The 20,521-nt window shown below is 43.2% G+C and overlaps 1 protein-coding gene across 11 annotated transcripts in view; it reads right to left on the bottom strand.

Annotated features, from left to right (window-relative positions):
- tmem68 (transmembrane protein 68) overlaps positions 1–20,521 on the bottom strand; it is a 58,370-nt gene that overhangs the window by 10,156 nt on the left and 27,693 nt on the right. For 6 of the 11 annotated variants that reach the window (XM_047367880.1, XM_047367879.1, XM_047367887.1 and 3 more), the window contains 5 exons: positions 17,098–17,197; positions 10,691–10,858; positions 9,793–9,986; positions 4,969–5,029; positions 2,486–2,625 (listed from right to left, as the gene is read on the bottom strand). In XM_047367880.1, the coding sequence (XP_047223836.1) occupies positions 2,486–2,625; positions 4,969–5,029; positions 9,793–9,986; positions 10,691–10,858; positions 17,098–17,197 (663 nt within the window). Of the gene's footprint in view, positions 1–2,485; positions 2,626–4,968; positions 5,030–7,774; positions 7,950–9,792; positions 9,987–10,690; positions 10,859–17,097; positions 17,198–20,521 lie in introns of those variants that run through there. The other 5 variants (XM_047367882.1, XM_047367883.1, XM_047367886.1 and 2 more) reach the window with 5 other exon arrangements.

Below are 20,521 nucleotides of genomic sequence, written 5' to 3'. Positions count from 1 at the left end.
AGGTCCGACTTAGTGCCGGCAATGCGGACCAAACTCCTGCTCCGCTCGTACAGGGACCGGATGGCCCCTAATAAAGGGCCCCCGATTCCATACTCCTGGAGCACCCCCCACAGGGCATCACGAGGGACACAGTCGAATGCCTTCTCCAGGTCCACAAAACACATGTGAACCGGTTGGGCAAACTCCCATGAACCCTCGAGCACCCTGTAGACGGTATAGAGCTGGTCCAGTGTTCCACGGCTGGGACAAAAACCACACTGTTCCTCCTGAAGCCGAGGTTCGACTATCGGTCGGACTCTCCTCTCCAATACCCTGGCGTAGGCCTTACCAGGGAGGCTGAGGAGTGTGATCCCCCTGTAGTTGGAACACACCCTCCGGTCCCCTTTATAAAGGGGACCGCCACCCCAGTCTGCCAGTCCAGAGGCACTGTCCCCAACCGCCACGCAATGTTGAAGAGGCGTGTCAACCATGACAGCCCTACAACATCCAGACACTTGAGGTACTCAGGGCGGATCTCATCCACCCCCGAAGCCTTGCCACCGCGGAGCTTTTTAACCACCTCAGTGACTTCAGCCTGGGTGATGAAAGAGTCCAACCCCGAGTCCCCAGCCTCTGTTTCCACCACGGAATGCGTGATGGCAGGATTGAGGAGATCCTCGAAGTACTCCTTCCACCGCCCGATAATGTCCTCAGTCGAGGTCAGCAGTCTCCCGCCCCCACTATAAACAGTGTTGGCAAAACACTGCTTCCCCCTCCTGAGGCGCCGGACGGTTTGCCAGAATCGCTTTGAGGCCAACCGGTAGTCCTTCTCCATGGCCTCACCGAACTCTTCCCAGGCCCGAGTTTTTGCCTCTGCCACAGCCCGGGCCGCAGCACGCTTGGCCTCACGGTACCCGTCAGCCGCCTCAGGAGTCCCACAAGCCAACCACAGCCGATAGGACTCCTTCAGCTTAACTGCATCCCTTACTGCCGGTGTCCACCACCGGGTTCTGGGATTGCCGCCACGACAGGCACCGCAGACCTTACGGCCGCAGCTATGGGCAGCAGCATCGACAATAGATGCAGAGAACATGGTCCACTCGGACTCTATGTCTCCAACATCCCCCGGGATCTGGTCGAAGCTCTCCCGGAGGTGGGAGTTGAATACATCCCTGGCCGAGGGCTCCGCCAGGCGTTCCCAGCAGACCCTCACTATGCGCTTGGGCCTGCCGAGTCTGTCCGGCTTTCTCCTCCTCCAGCGGATCCAACTCACCACCAGGTGATGATCAGTGGACAGCTCAGCCCCTCTCTTCACCCGAGTATCCAAAACATGCGGCCGAAGGTCTGATGATACGACAACAAAGTCGATCATCGACCTCCTGCCTAGGGTGTCCTGGTGCCAAGTGCACTGATGGACACCCTTATGTTTGAACATGGTGTTTGTTATGGACAATCCGTGACTAGCACAGAAGTCCAATAACAAAACACCACTCGGATTCAGATCGGGGAGGCCATTCCTCCCGATCACGCCTCTCCAGGTGTCACTGTCGTTCCCCACGTGGGCGTTGAAGTCCCCCAGCAGAATAATGGAGTCCCCGGGAGGGGCACTATCCAGCACCCCCGACAGGGACGCCAAGAAGGCAGGGTACTCTGCACTACCACTCGGCCCGTAGGCTGAAATGATAGTCAGAGACCTCTCCCCAACCCGAAGGCGCAGGGATACAACCCTCTCATCCACTGGGGTAAACCCCAACACGAGACGGCTGAGCTGGGGGGCAACAAGCAAACCCACACCAGCCCGCCGCCTCTCCCCGTGGGCCACTCCAGAGTAGAAGAGAGTCCAACCCCTCTCAAGGAGATTGGTTCCAGAGCCCACGCTGTGCGTGGAGGCGAGCCCGACTATTTCTAGTCGATATCTCTCGACCTCCCGCACAAGCTCAGGCTCCTTCCCCCCCAGCGAGGTGACATTCCACATCCCTAGAGCCAGCCTAAGCATCCGGGGATCAGGCCGTTGAGGTCTCCACCTTCGTCCGCCACCCAATCCTCTTTGCACCGGTCCCTCACGGTTGCCCCTGCAGGTGGTGGGCCCACTGGGGGATGGCCTCGCGTCTCTCGTTCGGGCTTGCCCCGGCCGGGTCCCGCGAGGAGCAACCCGGCCACCAGGCGCTCTCCGACGAGTCCCGACCCCAGGCCTGGCTCCAGGGTGGGACCCCGGCTCCGCCGTACCGGGCGACGTCACGTGCCTCGATATTGTGTTTTTCATGAGGGGTTCTTGAACCATTCTTTGTCTGACCCATCACCTAGAACCTGTTTGCCATGGGAGACCCTACCAGGGGCATTTAGGCCCCAGACAACATAGCCTCTAGGATTATTTGAGCACTCAAACCCCTCCACCACGTTAAGGTGACGGTTCAAGGAGGGGTATTTTACCAAAGTATATTTGTCAATTAAAAAAAGAAAGCATGAAAGAAACAAAAATACAAACAAACAGTATATAAAAACTCACTTTTTCTGCTAGTTCAGCAGCATTAATGTTTGGGTCATATGGAATAGGATCACCAAGGAAGGTTCGAAATTTCACAGGAAATCCCCCGTAAACTGGAGCTACAGGGAGACGAAATCTTTCATACAGCCAACGAAATAATCCTGGAGAAAAGTATTATAAAGAGATAACATGTAAGACTGCAAACAAATAAGACAATACAGGGGAAATCAGTCTAAGGATGCATAATTGCAGGAAAATAATAAATTGCCTCAAGTTGTAATAAGGTTTTTAGGGACAGTTCGAGTCCATTCAACTAACCAAACACAGAAGATAACAAACGTATTAAACACATCACCTATTTTCAGTAAATATATTTTTTAAGTTGCTGTTGACATGAAATTCTGACAAGATGTCAGTAACAAGCATTCTAGTCCAAACATGCAAATAAATGAAACCATAGATATCAGTAAATTATGTTATGTGCAATAAAATTGAATAACACTGAGAAATGGTATAAATCATCCATCTATCTAGCTATCTATCGTGTTATCCATGACCGCACGCTAGCATTAAACATGGGAACTTTTTAGTCAACAGTGCTACTGACCATATGACAGAGCAGCCCGGTACAGATCGTGCTTAATGTAATTTTCATACATACAAACAAACAAACAAACAAAAAGTATGTGTATATATAAACACACATACAGATAAGTAGGGCAACGCAAGTATATTTATGTTTTCTGGAAGTTTGCTCCAGATTAGTGGAACATAAAAACTAATTGTTTCTTCTCCATTTTTGATTATGAGGGATGCAGAGTAGACTTGAACAAGAGCACCTGAGTGGGTTGGAAGGTTGATTGAAATAAAAAACTTTAATGTATTTTGGTGCTAAGCCATTCAGTGATTTAAAAACTAACAGAAATATTTTTAAGTTTGTTCTCTGAGATACATGAACCCAGTGAAAGTACTTTAGAACTAGGGTGATGAGTTGTACTTTCATCGTTTTAGTGAGAACACGGGCAGCAGCGTTGTGGATCAGCTGCAGCTGTCTGATTGGCTTTCTAGGCAATTGTATTTATATGCCTTTAAAGGTTTAGGTCCAAGTCCATCACTACACCCAGATTTCGAGCCTGATCAGTGGTTTCTAGCGGTAATAACTGAAGCTGTGTGCTGACTCTTGATCCCTGCTCCTTTGGTCCAAAAATAATTACTTTTTTACAGTTTTTGATTTGTTCTATGTATTTACTCAATACTTGGTTCATAGTGACCTGGGGCCTCATGTACAAGAGTGCGCAGCTTTCATAATAAAAGTTTGCTGTATGGAGAAATTCTGAAACTTGCAGCGCACATAAAAAATTCAGATGTACGAAACTGTGCGTAGACACGTCACCGCACACGTAGCTTCATACATCCCAACTTGCGGTGGATTTGAAGTAGCTGCACGTGGCACTTGAACGGCCTGGTCCCCGCCACAAAATATATATGCAAAGTAGTATAAATAGCCAAAGGTCACCCATCACGTGTCCAAATAACCATAGCAACAGTGGTGTGACAGTCAAAGAACCGGTTTCTGTCGGCGGAAAAACTGCCGGGAACTTTTTATATCTAAGAAATGTATGGAGGAGGCCGTCCCATATGGCTTGAATGGCCCGGTTCAGGGATGACTGTTAAAAACCCGATCTGAAGCATTTTTCCTCATATAAACTTAAAGCTACCTGGGAGGAGAATCTGGGCTCCTCTATTTCAGGGGACTCCTGGACCTCCACACTCAGAATGGAGAGCTCCAGCTCTTTGTGTGCTAAGCATTGTCTAATTAAATTGAAAGTGGTGCACAAAGCTAACATCTCTAAACTGAAGTTTTCCTTTCTGTACCCTGATATGCCGTACTAATATATAACATGCTGAAACGTCCCTCATCCATATGTTTTGCCTTTGTCCATGTCGGAACGAATAGCGGTGGGAAATCTCTCAGACTTTGTCATGTGTACTGGACACACATCTGAGCTCTGATTGTCTTATCGCTCTATTTGGTGTTACAGAGGGAGTAGTGAATCTAAATAAAAACCAACAGCATGTTCTATCTTTCAACTCTCTCCTGATGAGTATGTATTTATTTATAAATATGTATTTATTTTAAATACATATTTCTTATGTTCAATATTTTATGTATTGTTTAAAAATAAATGAGTGTTTTATGGAAGAGCTTTCTTTTTTAGTTTTTAAATACAGACATTTCAAAATAACACATTTTAGAGCTGTCATCATAATACTGTGGTACCTCAAAACCGTGATATTTTTGCCTAAGGTGATCATACTGTCAGAATTTCATACCAGACCAAGCCTAGTCCTTTTTGAAGGTAACCATTAACCCACATAAACCATTTCCCCTTGTGTGGACAAGCAAATGTCCACACAATGTTGGTGTCCACATAATGCTTTATATACATGTACACGTACACGTGCACACACACAAACACAGACACACACTCTTCCTTACTTACTTAGTGTCCCAAGAGATCTAAAACCCTCCCGTAGATTCTGAGTAAACATTGGAATTATTGGCTGAAAAAAAGACAAGAGAACAAGATTAGAGAGGGTGTTATTACACCACAATAAACATAGATTCCTCATGTAGGATGTAGGATGATTTAACTGAATCAAGAATAAAAATCACTCATCAAATCTGATTCCCCTAAAAGATTTTATTAACCAAATAACATAGAACCGTTCTTACATTTTTGGCAAATTGTTATGTTATTGGCCTATGACCTTTAAAATTGCCAAACCTATTAAATTTTTGGCATGTTTTATCTTATGGGCCATTACTATATTTTTTTGTTGTTACACACCTCTATTGGGGCCACAGAAATGTGACAGTTCACACCAGATGTTGACAACCCAAAGTATCCACACATACAAAGAAATCAAAGCAAAATAATCCACAAAAACAGTCATGGGTCAGAAAATGAAATGACAAAGGAAAATAGGTATTGAAAACCTTAAAAGAAAAGGATGTATACATGGGATGGGATAGAAAGCAGCTGAAATCTGTATTTTAAAAAAACCCGTCCTGCTGCTCTGTCCAAATCCATATCAGCAGGTTTAAAATTTGCTGATGGTCTATAAAAGGTTTTCTCATTACCAAAGTCATGCACAGAATGACACAGTTAGTAAAGGCAAAGAGATCTTCACAAAAAAGTCTTACTACTGAAAACATAATAATGACAATGGTAACAGCTGCATTTCTAAACCTCTAGATGTTCTAGTGAGGCTGTTGAAACCATAACCCAGAAGCAAAAAGAAAATCATTTAACCATAAACCATCCACAAACAGGTGCTCGTCGTAAGATCTCCAAGACTAATCAAAAGAGCCAAGTAGCAGTAGCAGAGAAACTCAGAAAGACCCAGAAATAGCATGTACAGTTTTTCTACGAAAACAATAAGTAATCCAACTTAACTGCAATGGCCTCTATGCACACTAACTGTGTACGACAGCTGAAAAAAAAGCATTTCAAAACTTGTTTAAAGTTTGCTGCTGAACATTTGTATAAGGCAATTACTGGGAGAATAAAGCCTGGTCAGGTGAAGCTAAAGCTAAACACACCATGATCAGAGGAAGAATGGTTCTGCTCATAACCCCAAAAACATAACGTCAAAGGGTTTCAGGAAGGATGTGGACTGTCTTGCATCTTATGGTTCTGGCAGGCTTCATATAATCAAAGGAATGATGAATTGAGAAATTAATCGGAAAATATTTGAAAAGAATGTCAAGAGGAACTGAGAGCGGGTTTCCAAGCAAGACAATAGTCCCAAACATACAAACAAAGAAACTCTCGGGTGGATTCATAGAAATTCAGTAAATCTGCTAGAATGGCCCAGTCAATCACCTCACTTGTATCCAAAGGAAAACATGACAAGAACTGAAGATCAAGATGCATAGAAAGGACCCTGAAAAGCCTCAAGATTTGAGGACTGTTCGTGTGGAAGAATGGGTCAAAATCCCACTTTAACAATCCACATGCCAAGTTTTCCCATTAATGAGACATCTTGTAGTTGTCATTACCAAGAAAGGCTATTCTGTCATTCCAATTTTTTACCCATCACTTATCGCTTTGATTTGCAATGAACAATCAAATCGGCAGAGAGGATTATCAGGAATGACCTTCCCTCCATCCTGGACTTATACCTGTCTAGGGTTAGACCAGGCTCCTCCCCACACATTCTGGACACAAACTCTTTAGACTTTTACCTTCGGGTCTTGTTCAACAGAGCACTATTTGCAAAACCAGCCACCAAAGAGACAGGTAATTCCCCCAGGCTGTCTCTCTGTAGTCAGCTACTCTGTTGTGAAACAAATTTAGGATATTTGCACCACCACAACCTCCCTTTCTTTTTTGTTTATATACAAAATAGAACAAAAATGGCTGTGAATACACATACATGTACATACTGTTCCATTATCCTTATTTTTATTTCCTCTAAAGTTTAAATATTTACAGTTAATGTTGGTACACTGTAACTGTTGAAAACCAAAGCCAAATTTTTTGTTTGTGCATACAGCCTTGACCAATAAAGATGATTCTCTTTCTGATTTCTTTGTATTTGTGGATTAGTTAGGTTATTGTCAACATTTTATGTGAATGGGCCAATTGGAAATATTTAAAGTGAGAAAAGCATTGACCTGTTCAATACTTTTACTAGCGGCATATCATTAACAATGTACATGTTTTAAATACTTGAGAGAATGGTAATGATAATTTACAAAATGTGCTTAAAATGTTTACAGTTGAAAAACAAATGTTTAGCATAAATTTAACATGTTTTACTAACAAGAACCTTTTTAAACAAGCAGGGTCACTTTGATATTAGAAGTAGCAGTGAAGTCTTAGGAAAAACAGTGATCAAGTACTTTAAGTTATTGTAATATAACATATGCACTGCACTTTTTTTTTTCTAAAAACTATGAAAAATAAGGAATCTGACATAAGAAACACACATAAATGTGGAAAACGTGCATAGTTGTGAATACTTTCCAGATGCACTGTCCAGTAAAATAAAAGTCCCAGTATTTACATCTTAGATTAACACTAGCGTACGGTTTTAAATGACTGATCATCATTACTCCAGATAATGTGGTATGTTTATAAATATACTTTAAAATATAAATCCAAATTTTTATAGGTTAGATGATTAGAAATTTAAGATCCAGTTCCGCTATGAATCTTAAACAGCAAAGACAAAAGAATCATGAATGTTTTTTTTTCTAAATAAAGCTCACATATACTATTCACTTTTCAGGGTTCTGACCCTGGAGCGAGGCCCAGGGTTGGGGCTTGTTGGCGAGCACCTGGTGGCCGGGTTCCTCCTCGCAGGACCCGGCTGGGCCAAGGACAAGAGATGCGAGACCATCCCCCAGTGGGTCTACCACCTGCAGGAGGGCAGCGGTTGAAGGTGGAGACCGTGACGACCTGATCCCTGGACGCTTAAAGGGGACATTTCATGCTTTTACTTCCTTCCTTTTTACACTTAAAATCCTTCAGTTGTGGTCTATATAAAGTTGAACTGTATGAATTCCTTGGTATTGTAGCCCCATAGGCCCCTCTCACCCCTTTTCTGAGGTGCGTCAGAAAGCAACTCGCTTTTACCAACCCAAACTTATCCTCTTGCAGTGTAGGCATAATTGAGCATGCACTACAAAATTATAGCGAGAAATAAATATGGCCAATATGCAAAATTGATCAGCCTGAAGTCCATGTCATTATTTAGTAGCTCTTTAGCAAACACTGTGACGCAACAGTTTAAAAAACGGAACAGATGATAGAGAAAACTGAATGGACTGAAAAATATGACCCAAACAGAATATAAAGATATTTCTGCAACACCTAGAGACTAAATTCAACTTTTTTGCAGTCCTACAGACTCCAAGTACACAACAAAATTTAAACTGGCTCTAGGGACATGGGATGTCATCTCCCTGGGGGGAAGGGGCTTGAGCTTGTGTGGGAGGTCGAGAGATAACGGCTAGAAAAAGTCTGGCTCGCCTCCGCGCACAGCAAACACTGAAAGAGGTTGGACTTTCTTCTATCTGGACTGGTCCGTGGAGACAGGCGGTAGGTTGTGGTTGGTTTGTTTGTTGGCTCATGTTGGGGTTTATCTCAGTGGATGAGAGGGTCTCATCAATGCGCCTTTGGGTCGGGGGGGAAGTCTCTGACTGTTGTTTTGGTCTACGGGCCAAGCAGAGTTGGACCAAGTGGACCATATTCTCTACTTTTATAGTGGAAGCGGCCACCCGTATCTGTGGCCATAATATCTGCGTTGCCTGTTGCAGTGGCAATCCCCGAACCCATCTGTTGTTGTGAAGAGAGACTTGAGCCAAAAGGCGAAGCTCTCGATTCACTGCTCGGTCTACATTCCTACCCTCACCTATGGGCATGAACTTTGACCGAAAAAACAAGATCTTTGACACAAGCCGATGAAATGAGGTTAGAAGCGGAGTGAAACCGCTGCTGCTAAACATCGAGAGGAGTCAGCTAAGGTGGCTCGGGCATCTGCTCCAGAAGCTCCCTGGACACCTCCTTTGGAAGGTTTTCCAGGCATGTCCCACCGCGATTTCTTAGGCTTCCCCTAGGAGGAGCTGGAGGAGGTGTCTGGGGAGAGGGAAGTCTGGGCGTCTCTTCTGACACTGCGGCCCATGCGACCAAGTCCCGTATAAGCGGAAGACGATGAGTATGAGCAGTTTCAAAATAACACATTGGCCTACACCGTAGATGAAACTTGAATGGTTAGATTTTCCAAATAAAGCTAAGAGTCTTAAAATAATACTCTTGCTTTTCTATTGGTCAGATGACCTTAAAAAAACAACACTAGACAGGCTCAAAATTATACCTGTGGCAAATTTCAGTTTTTTTCCACTGTCGCATATAGCGACAATTGTTCCTAATTTACTGAAACAGATCAAATAAACAGAAAAAGTGCTAAGCAATGGAAATGTATGCTATACAATGTAACGATCAAGCCGGAATTTTCTGTTGTAATTTCCACAAAACTACCTGACTATTAAAATGCTGAAAAAAGTGTAAGCAAGTTAAACATTTTTGACCTTCAAAACAGCAGGATGCTGATAATTCCAAACCCATCGATTACAACCACTTAGTTTCCTCTAGTTTTTTGTATCATTAAAAAATAATCTATTCATTTTTATTTTAGTATGATATATTGTTCTTAAAGATTTTTGAAGCTTGTTGTGTTGCAGTGGTAATAATCTGCACAATGAAATATACTGCCCTAATCCTAGTAGTGTTTTTAGTGAGACTGCCATAACGCACCACTTGAGAGTCAATGGCAACCTGAGCAAATCCTTTGCGTTTGCCCCAAAAAAGAAGGTAGGTCTCATCACTAAACAGAGCTTCTCGCACTCCTCCTGGAGAAATACCAAGCAGGTGACCATTCTTCAGAGCCCGGACACACTCCTCCTGAGGACCATGGATTACTGAGAACACTTCTAACAGCAACTTGAAACCTGGAGGAGGAAAGCAATATGCACAAATTAGATGAAAACAATAGAATATTACTTTAAATATGCCAACAACTATAAATGGTAGGCACCAGGAAGGAAGTACCCTGCACACATTAGAGAACATGTACATCATAACAATTTAAATAATTAGAAACAGAATTTTGTTTTAAATAAAGATAATGAGGACTTTAACTGACTTTTCCCAAAGAATATGTGTACAAATATGCATGAGAAGTAGAACAAAGGTTTGCTCCATATATTGAAAGATCAAAATGAGTGAGGACAATTCAGTGGATTTTAAAGGGGCACGTCGTACGTTGTCTTAGGCCACTACGCCACACAAACCACAAATAATATGCCAAGAATTGCTATATTTCAGGATTGTGAGAATTCTTGGAATTTTCTAGAATTCAATTTGCTTCACAAGAATAGGTAACAATAGGCCGAATGCATCTAAGAATCGGGAAATATTTGAATTTGTTACTATTCTTGATAATTCGTGGGATTTTCCATCAAGATATAACAAAGTGTGATGAGGGTGGACTCAGCTGGCACAACTGGACTGCTGTAGGAAAGATGCTATGAAATTGTCAAGTAGATATGCTTTTCATTTTTGTAGAAATTACTTTAAAACAACATTAGTAATATTTCTGAATGAAAGCTACTGTATGTGCCTTAATTTGCAGAACAACTAAAGGTTGGAGTACCAGGAATCTTGAAGAGGAAGTGGTCAGCTACAGAATGGCAGGTACGTCCCTTTTGAATTATAACACTGGACAGGAAGTAATAGTAGTCAATAGGTATAGCTCCATGATAGTACACAATTAGAGCTGGTCCTCTGTTGGGGATCTTCTCCATTCCATGAATCTCATAACCTGGTATACAAGTCATAACACAAGATGTATTAATATATTATACAGATTTTTATAGTTTAGCAAAAATATGCATTATATATACACACACATACACACACATATAAAGATATACACACATATAGATATATATGTGTGTGTGTGTGTGTGTGTTTGCATATGTCTATACAGTATGTGTATGTATGTTTGTGTGCATGTATATATGCTTATGCAGGTATGTATATATGAATATATGTATATACATTATATACACTCACCGTCCAACTGCTCGTTAATGCAAATTTCTAATCTGCCAATCACATTGGCAGCAACTCAATGCATTTAGGCATGTAGACATGGTCAAGAAGATCTGCTGCAGTTCAAACCGAGCATTAGAATGGGGAAGAAAGGTGATTTAAGTGACTTTAAACGTGGGACGGTTGTTTGGTGCCAGAAGGGCTGGTCTGAGTATTTCAAAAACTGCTGATCTATTGGGATTTTCACACACTACCATCTCTAGGGTTTACAGAGAACGGTCAGAAAAAGAGAAAATATCCAGTGAGCGGCAGTTCTGTGGGCGCAAATGCCTTGTTTATACCAGAGGTCAGAGGAGAATGGCCAGACTGGATTGAGCTGATAGAAAGGCAACAGTAATTCACATAACCACATGTTACAACCAAGGCATGCAAAAGAGCATCTCTGAACGCACAACACGTCGAACCTTGAGGCGGATGGGCTACAGCAGCAGAAGACCACACCGGGTGCCACTCCTGTCAGCTAAGAACAGGAAACTGAGGCTACAATTTGCACCGGCTCAACAAAATTGGACAATAGAAGATTGGAAAAACGTTGCCTGGTCTGATGTGTCTCGATTTTTGCTGTGACATTCGGATGGTAGGGTCAGAATTTAGCATCAGCAACATGAAAGCATGGATCCATCCTGCCTTGTATCAACGGTTCAGGCTGCTGGTGGTAGTGTAATGGTGTAATGGATATTTTGTTGGCGCACTTTGGGCCTCTTAGTACCAATTAAGCATTGTGTCAACACCACGGCCTACCTGAGTATTGTTGCTGACCATGTCCATCCCTTTATGACCACAGTGTACCCATCTTCTGATGGTTACTTCCAGCAGGATAACGCGCCATGTCATAAAGCACGAATCATCTCAGACTGGTTTCTTGAACATCACAATGAGTTCACTGTACTCAAATGGCCTCCATAGTCACCAGATTTCAATCCAAAATAGAGAACCTTTGGGATGTGGTGTAATGGGAGATTCCCATCATGGATGTGTAGCCAACAAATCTGCAGCATCTGTGTGATGCTATCATGTTAATATGGACCAAGCTCTCTGAGGAATGTTCCCAGTACCTTGTTGAATCTATGCCATGAAGGATTAAGGTTGTTCTGAAGGCAAAAGGGGTCCAACCCGGTACTAGCAAGGTGTACCTAATAAAGTGGTCGGTGAAAAAAAAAATATATATATATATACATATATATATATATACAGGTCCTTCTCAAAATATTAGCATATTGTGATAAAGTTAATTATTTTCCATAATGTAATGATGAAAATTTAACATTCATATATTTTAGATTCATTGCACACTAACTGAAATATTTCAGGTCTTTTATTGTCTTAATACGGATGATATTGGCATACAGCTCATGAAAACCCAAAATTCCTATCTCACAAAATTAGCATATTTCATCCGACCAATAAAAGAAAAGTGTTTTTAATACAAAAAACGTCAACCTTCAAATAATCATGTACAGTTATGCACTCAATACTTGGTCGGGAATCCTTTGGCAGAAATGACTGCTTCAATGCGGCGTGGCATGGAGGCAATCAGCCTGTGGCACTGCTGAGGTCTTATGGAGGCCCAGGATGCTTCGATAGCGGCCTTTAGCTCATCCAGAGTGTTGGGTCTTGAGTCTCTCAACGTTCTCTTCACAATATCCCACAGATTCTCTATGGGGTTCAGGTCAGGAGAGTTGGCAGGACAATTGAGCACAGTGATACCATGGTCAGTAAACCATTTACCAGTGGTTTTGGCACTGTGAGCAGGTGCCAGGTCGTGCTGAAAAATGAAATCTTCATCTCCATAAAGCTTTTCAGCAGATGGAAGCATGAAGTGCTCCAAAATCTCCTGATAGCTAACTGCATTGACCCTGCCCTTGATAAAACACAGTGGACCAACACCAGCAGCTGACACGGCACCCCAGACCATCACTGACTGTGGATACTTGACACTGGACTTCTGGCATTTTGGCATTTCCTTCTCCCCAGTCTTCCTCCAGACTCTGGCACCTTGATTTCCGAATGACATGCAGAATTTGCTTTCATCCGAAAAAAGTACTTTGGACCACTGAGCAACAGTCCAGTGCTGCTTCTCTGTAGCCCAGGTCAGGCGCTTCTGCTGCTGTTTCTGGTTCAAAAGTGGCTTGACCTGGGGAATGCGGCACCTGTAGCCCATTTCCTGCACACGCCTGTGCACGGTGGCTCTGGATGGTTCTACTCCAGACTCAGTCCACTGCTTCCGCAGGTCCCCCAAGGTCTAGAATCGGCCCTTCTCCACAATCTTCCTCAGGGTCCGGTCACCTCTTCTCGTTGTGCAGCATTTTGTGCCACACTTTTTCCTTCCCGCAGACTTCCCACTGAGGTGCCTTGATACAGCACTCTGGGAACAGCCTATTTGTTCTGAAATTTCTGTCTGTGTCTTACCCTCTTGCTTGAGGGTGTCAATAGTGGCCTTCTGGACAGCAGTCAGGTCGGCAGTCTTACCCATGATTGGGGTTTTGAGTGATGAACCAGGCTGGGAGTTTTAAAGGCCTCAGGAATCTTTTGCAGGTGTTTAGAGTTAACTCGTTGATTCAGATGATTAGGTTCATAGCTCGTTTAGAGACCCTTTTAATGATATGCTAATTTTGTGAGATAGGAATTTTGGGTTTTCATGAGCTGTATGCCAAAATCATCCGTATTAAGACAATAAAAGACCTGAAATATTTCAGTTAGTGTGCAATGAATCTAAAATATATGAATGTTAAATTTTCATCATGACATTGTGGAAAATAATGAACTTTATCACAATATGCTAATATTTTGAGAAGGACCTGTATATATATATATATATATATATATATATATATATATATATATATATATATATATACACACACACATATATACAGGGGTTGGACAATGAAACTGAAACACCTGTCATTTTAGTGTGGGAGATTTCATGGCTAAATTGGACCAGCCTAGTAGCCAGTCTTCATTGATTGCACATTGCACCAGTAAGAGCAGAGTGTGAAGGTTCAATTAGCAGGGTAAGAGCACAGTTTTACTCAAAATATTGAAATGCACACAACATTATGGGTGACATACCAGAGTTCAAAAGAGGACAAATTGTTGGTGCACGTCTTGCTGGCGCATTTGTGACAAAGACAGCAAGTCTTTGTGATGTATCAAGAGCCACAGTATCTAGGGTAATTTCAGCATACCACCAAGAAGGACGAACCACATCCAACAGGATTAACTGTGGATGCAAGAGGAAGCTGTCTGAAAGGGATGTTCGGGTGCTAACCCCGATTGTATCCAAAAAACATAAAACCACAGCTGACCAAATCACAGCAGTGCCCAATAATCACACCACCAGAGTGTATCTCTGATCTCTTTTCGTACTCGTCGTCTTCCGCTTTATCCAGGACTGGGTCGCAGGGGCAGCAGATTCAGCAAAGGCACCCAGACACCTCCTCCAGGGGGAGCCCAAGGCGTTCTCAGGCCAGCCGAGAGACATAGTCCCTCCAGCATGTCCTGGGCCGTCCCCTTGGCCTCCTCCCAGTGGGACATGCCTGGAACACCTCCTGTGGAAGGTGTCCAGGAGGCATCCGATATAGATGCCCGAGCCACCTCAATTGGCTCCTTTCGATGTGGAGGAGCAGTGGCTCTACTCCGAGCCCCTCCCGGATGGCCGAGCTCCTCACCCTATCTCTAAGGGAGTGCCCAGCCACCCTACGGAGGAAGCTCATTTCCGTCACTTGTATACGGGATCTCATTCTTGCGGTCATGACCATAGGTGAGGGTAGGAACGTAGACCGACCAGTAAATCAAGAACTTCGCTTTTTGGGTCAGCTCTCTCCACCACAACGGACCGGAACAGCGCCCCCATTACTGCAGCAGCCGCACCGATCCGTCTGTCAATCTCCTGCTCCATTCTTCCCTCACTCGTGAACAAGACCCTGAGATACTTGAACTCCTCCACTTGAGGCAGGAACTCCCCTCTAACCTGAAGAGGACAAGCCACCCTTTTCTGGTCGAGAACCATGGCCTCGGACTTGGAGCAGTTGATCTTCATCCCAACCGCTACACACTCGGCTGCGAACCACCCCAGTGCATGTTGTAGGTCTTGGCTAGAGGGGGCCAGCAGGACCACGTCATCTGCAAAAAGAAGAGACGAAATCCACTGGCTTTACGGCTGCAGCTACAGGCAGCAGCATCGACAATAATCGTGGAGAACATGGTCCACTCGGACTCTATGTCTCCAACATCCCCCGGAATCTGGTCAAAGCTCTCCCGGAGGTGGGAGTTGAAAACATCCCTGGCCGAGGACTATGCCAGACATTCCCAGCAGACCCTCACTATGTGCTTGGGCCTGCCAAGTCTGCCCGGCTTTCTCCTCTTCCAGCGGATCCAACTCACCACCGGGTGGTGATCAGTGGACAGCTCAGCCCCTCTCTTCACCCGAGTGTCTAAAACATGCGGCCGAAGGTCTGATGATACGACAACAAAGTCAATCATCGACCTCCTTCCAGGGTGTCCTGGTGCCAAGTGCACTGATGGACACCCTTATGCTTGAACATGGTGTTCATTATGGACAATCCGTGACTAGCACAGAAGTCCAATAACGAAACACCGCTCGGATTCAGATCGGGGAGGCCATTCCTCCCGATCACGCATCTCCAGGTGTCACTGTTGTTTCCCACGTGGGCGTTGGAGTCCCCCAGCAGAATAATGGAGTCCCTGGGAGGGGCACTATCCAGCACCCTTGACAGGGACGCCTGTAATAAATGATTTTTGGTTAGAATTTATTTCTTCAAAATTATGATTTTTAATTATAATTGTTTATAAATATTTATAATCAATAATCATAATCCCTTACATCAGGCATCATCGTCTTGCATGGACAAGGGTGCATATACATTGGACGTGGGACCAATGGGCCTCAGCGCTATTCTCTGATGAGCTGATTCTTGTTTATCAGAAATGATGGCCGACAACGATGTTGGAGAACAGAGCACTATGCATCAACCACTTTTGTCATCATATCAGCCTTAGGTAGTGGTTGTGTTACAGCATGGGCAGATGTGTCTAGTCAATACAAAACTGTCCTACACTTTGTGAATGGTACGGTGGCAATTCTATTTGAATAACAACACAGGTCTAATTTCATCTTCATGGACGACAATGCTCCAGCTCATCGAGGTCACATCCTTAGGTAACAGCCGGTGGAGACTTGGGCACCTGGAATGGAGTGGCCTGCTCTTTTTCTAGATCTGAATCCCATTACGATTTCTCACACAGCTACAGAGGAGAAAGAAAGGTGGACCACAACTTTATGATGCATCTCGCAAAAGCAACAATGTATCCAGCTTGCTCTGCACTTATCTGACTTACTTGGAACAATGCTAAGCTGAATGTACATATCACAGATAATGTAGAAAAATAAGCTATAGTCCAACACCTGCTGCCTTCAACATGCAACCAATCCATGGAGTGTGACTCACCATGGCCCAACTCAGTCCTATTTTCTGCGTCAGCCCACAGTTGCTCTGATCATCCCGATCAACCACAGGCCGCCGGCCAGGAGCACACCACGCTGCGACATGGTTTCTCACAAACTCCACCACACCAGTGGGGCAGTCATTTTTTATTCTCAAACATCAGCACAGTATTGCTTATTTATTCAGGTATTGACTATACCTGATCCAACAAAAAACCTGTCAGTTCTTTTCTAGCTATTCTAAAGTTCTAAAATATAGTGAAACACAATATTTTCACAAATGTTAATTATTCTTTGTTCACTGCTGAATAAAGTAAAACAAAAACATAAAATCTATTGAAATGTCCCGAAATCGACTTTAAAACTGCACGATTGTGTAGTATACTAAGTCAATATTTCACTCCACAGTAAAACTGAAATGCTATAAATAAATACACTTCATATGCATGGGGATTATCTTACATTACCGTAGGTCTTACCATGCCATATGGCTCCATGTCCATCCCACAGGGTTGCCAATGTTTTTCTGGCTCCATCCCACAAGTTGTTGCTGTAAGCTTCCTTTAGCTGATTCTTCCTCTGATAAAAGGAAGCATGAACAAATAAATACATGCTTCAACATACCTCAATGCTTTGTTCACAAACTCCAAATCCTCTTAATATGGTAATATTTCTGGTCAGGCTAGCAATGGATTTCATTAGGATTTAATGATAATTAATACTGATATAAATATTGTTTATTTTTCAAAAACAATTACAGGTTGTGTTATAAATGAAAATTATGTCTGCACTGCAAAGTGAGTTAAGTACTCCATCTCCAGCCATTCTGCCTGCAGCTAATCCCAAGTTGGTTAACGTTTAACTCTTCAGAGTTGTCTCGTTTGTCTATTTAACGTAGTTGAGCGTTTGCTTGCATGCAAACTTTCGGTTCTGAACTGAAAAATCTGCATGTACCAGTGCAACTTGTTAGTCTGGAGCCCTGTTCAAGGCTAGCTAATATACAGGTCCTTCTCAAAAAATTAGCATATTGTGATAAAGTTCATTATTTTCCATAATATCATGATGAAAATTTAACATTCATATATTTTAGATTCATTGCACAGTAATTGAAATATTTCAGGTCTTTTATTGTCTTAATACAGATGATTGTGGCATACAGCTCATGAAAACCCAAAATTCCTATCTCACAGAATTAGCATATTTCATCCGACCAATAAAAGAAAAGTGTTTTTAATACAAAAAACGTCAACCTTCAAATAATCATGTACAGTTATGCACTCAATACTTGGTCGGGAATCCTTTTGCAGAAATGACTGCTTCAATGCGGCATGGCATGGAGGCAATTAGCCTGTGGCACTGCTGAGGTATTATGGAGGCCCAGGATGCTTCGATAGCGGCCTTTAGCTCATCCAGAGTGTTGGGTCTTGAGTCTCTCAACGTTCTCTTCACAATATCCCACAGATTCTCTATGGGGTTCAGGTCAGGAGAGTTGGCAGGCCAATTGAGCACAGTGATACCATGGTCAGTAAACCATTTACCAGTGGTTTTGGCACTGTGAGCAGGTGCCAGGTCATACAAAAAAATGAAATTTTCATCTCCATAAAGCTTTTCAGCAGATGGAAGCATGAAGTGCTCCAAAATCTCCTGATAGCTAGCTGCATTGACCCTGCCCTTGATAAAATACAGTGGACCAACACCAGCAGCTGACATGGCACCCCAGACCATCACTGACTGTGGGTACTTGACACTGGACTTCTGGCATTTTGGCATTTCCTTCTCCCCAGTCTTCCTCCAGACTCTGGCACCTTGATTTCTGAATGACATGCAGAATTTGTTTTCATCCGAAAAAAGTACTTTGGACCACTGAGCAACAGTCCAGTGCTGCTTCTCTGTAGCCCAGGTCTTGGGAATGTGGCACCTGTAGCCCATTTCCTGCACACGCCTGTGCACGGTGGCTCTGGATGTTTCTACTCCAGACTCAGTCCACTGCTTCCGCAGGTCCCCCAAGGTCTGGAATCGGCCCTTCTCCACAATCTTCCTCAGGGTCCGGTCACCTCTTCTCGTTGTGCAGCGTTTTCTGCCACACTTTTTCCTTCCCACAGACTTCCTACTGAGGTGCCTTGATACAGCACTCTGGGAACAGCCTATTTGTACAGAAATTTCTTTCTGTGTCTTACCCTCTTGCTTGAGGGTGTCAATAGTGGCCTTCTGGACAGCAGTCAGGTCAGCAGTCTTACCCATGATTGGGGTTTTGAGTGATGAACCAGGCTGGGAGTTTTAAAGGCCTCAGGAATCTTTTGCAGGTGTTTAGAGTTAACTCGTTGATTCAGATGATTAGGTTCATAGCTCGTTTAGAGACCCTTTTAATGATATGCTAATTTTGTGAGATAGGAATTTTGGGTTTTCATGAGCTGTATGCCAAAATCATCCGTATTAAGACAATAAAAGACCTGAAATATGTCAGTTAGTGTGCAATGAATCTAAAATATATGAATGTTAAATTTTCATCATGACATTATGGAAAATAATGAACTTTATCACAATATGCTAATATTTTGAGAAGGACCAGTATGCTCACTGTTGTGCTGTAAAAGACCATATGTTTCCGTCCATTCATCTTCAAATGTGTGATTTTCATTGTCCACTTTACGTATTTTTGATGAAGCCATCTTCTTTTACTCACTCATCTGTGCACCACCAAGTCATTGTATTACGAGCAAGCGTGAGCTACCAAGCTAGTAACTTGCAGAACCCTAGCAATCCACGTTAAAGGACCCACATAGCTTCTTTGTTGTTTTCTGGTGGTTGCCATACAATGATGTGGTGCATTACTGCCAACAGCTGGCTTGGAGTGTGGACCACAAAGTCACTGACCTACATAGCTGTCCATCGCACCTGTTCAAATGTTAGACGCGGCAGCCGACAGGAATGAAATGTTTATATCTATCAGCTCATTGCCCGACTTGCATCATGTGTAGCCCGGGGCCAGACGCTCCGCAGGGCAATAGCATATTAACATGAGAGTAAAGTTAGACCACAAGTAAAGTTAGACACAGTTGGACAACATGCAGTAATATATAAATGTTTAAAATCAGGTTGGACGGCACTTGGGTCTGGATCCAGACCCTGGTCCGCTAACCTCTGTTTTAGATGTAGTTCTGGGTTAATTTGTGACCTTCAGGATGAGGCATAAATGCGCAATTGGAGTAATTTTGGTAGGGAATTTGTTTCTTGTCTGTTAGTGATTTTTTTTTCACCTTAATCATTTCATGATGTGTTGCTTTTTGAAATGTATTTAGCCTATTCGATCTTGCCAGATAGGTTTTGAAAGTGATGAGGGTTCAGGAGAACCTTTTCACATAGGGGCAGGTTGGTTTGAATAATTTGTGTCCCCGTGTTTCTAACAGATACATTTCTAATTTGTTAATTTATTACATTACCCCAATACGTTTGTGGCAATTTCTGGTGATTTTAACCATGCTTCACTCTCTGCTACACTTCCAACGTTTCAACAGTTTGTCAGCTGCTCCACCAGAGAAAACAAAACATTGGATTTGTTTTATGCAAATGTCAAGGACTCATACATCTCTACAGCAAGACCTCCTCTAGGCAAATCAGATCACAATCTTGTTTTTCTTTGCTCGAAATATAAGCCCCTTGTTCAGAGGCAACCTGTAATAAAGAGGACTGTGAGAAAATGGTCACAGGAAGCTGAAGAAGCTCTGCAAGGTTGCTTTGAGGCTACAGACTGGGACGCACTGTGCCAGCCACATGGAGAGGACATCAATGCCATGACTGAGTGTGTAACCGACTATATAAACTTCTGTGTGGATAACATAATCCCCACCAGAACTGTGAGATGCTTCCCCAATAACAAACCTTGAATCACCAGTGACCTGAAGG

This window comes from Girardinichthys multiradiatus, chromosome 6, assembly GCF_021462225.1.
Source record: "Girardinichthys multiradiatus isolate DD_20200921_A chromosome 6, DD_fGirMul_XY1, whole genome shotgun sequence".
Lineage (NCBI taxonomy): Eukaryota > Metazoa > Chordata > Actinopteri > Cyprinodontiformes > Goodeidae > Girardinichthys > Girardinichthys multiradiatus.
This window is presented reverse-complemented; position numbering and strand designations above follow the sequence as displayed.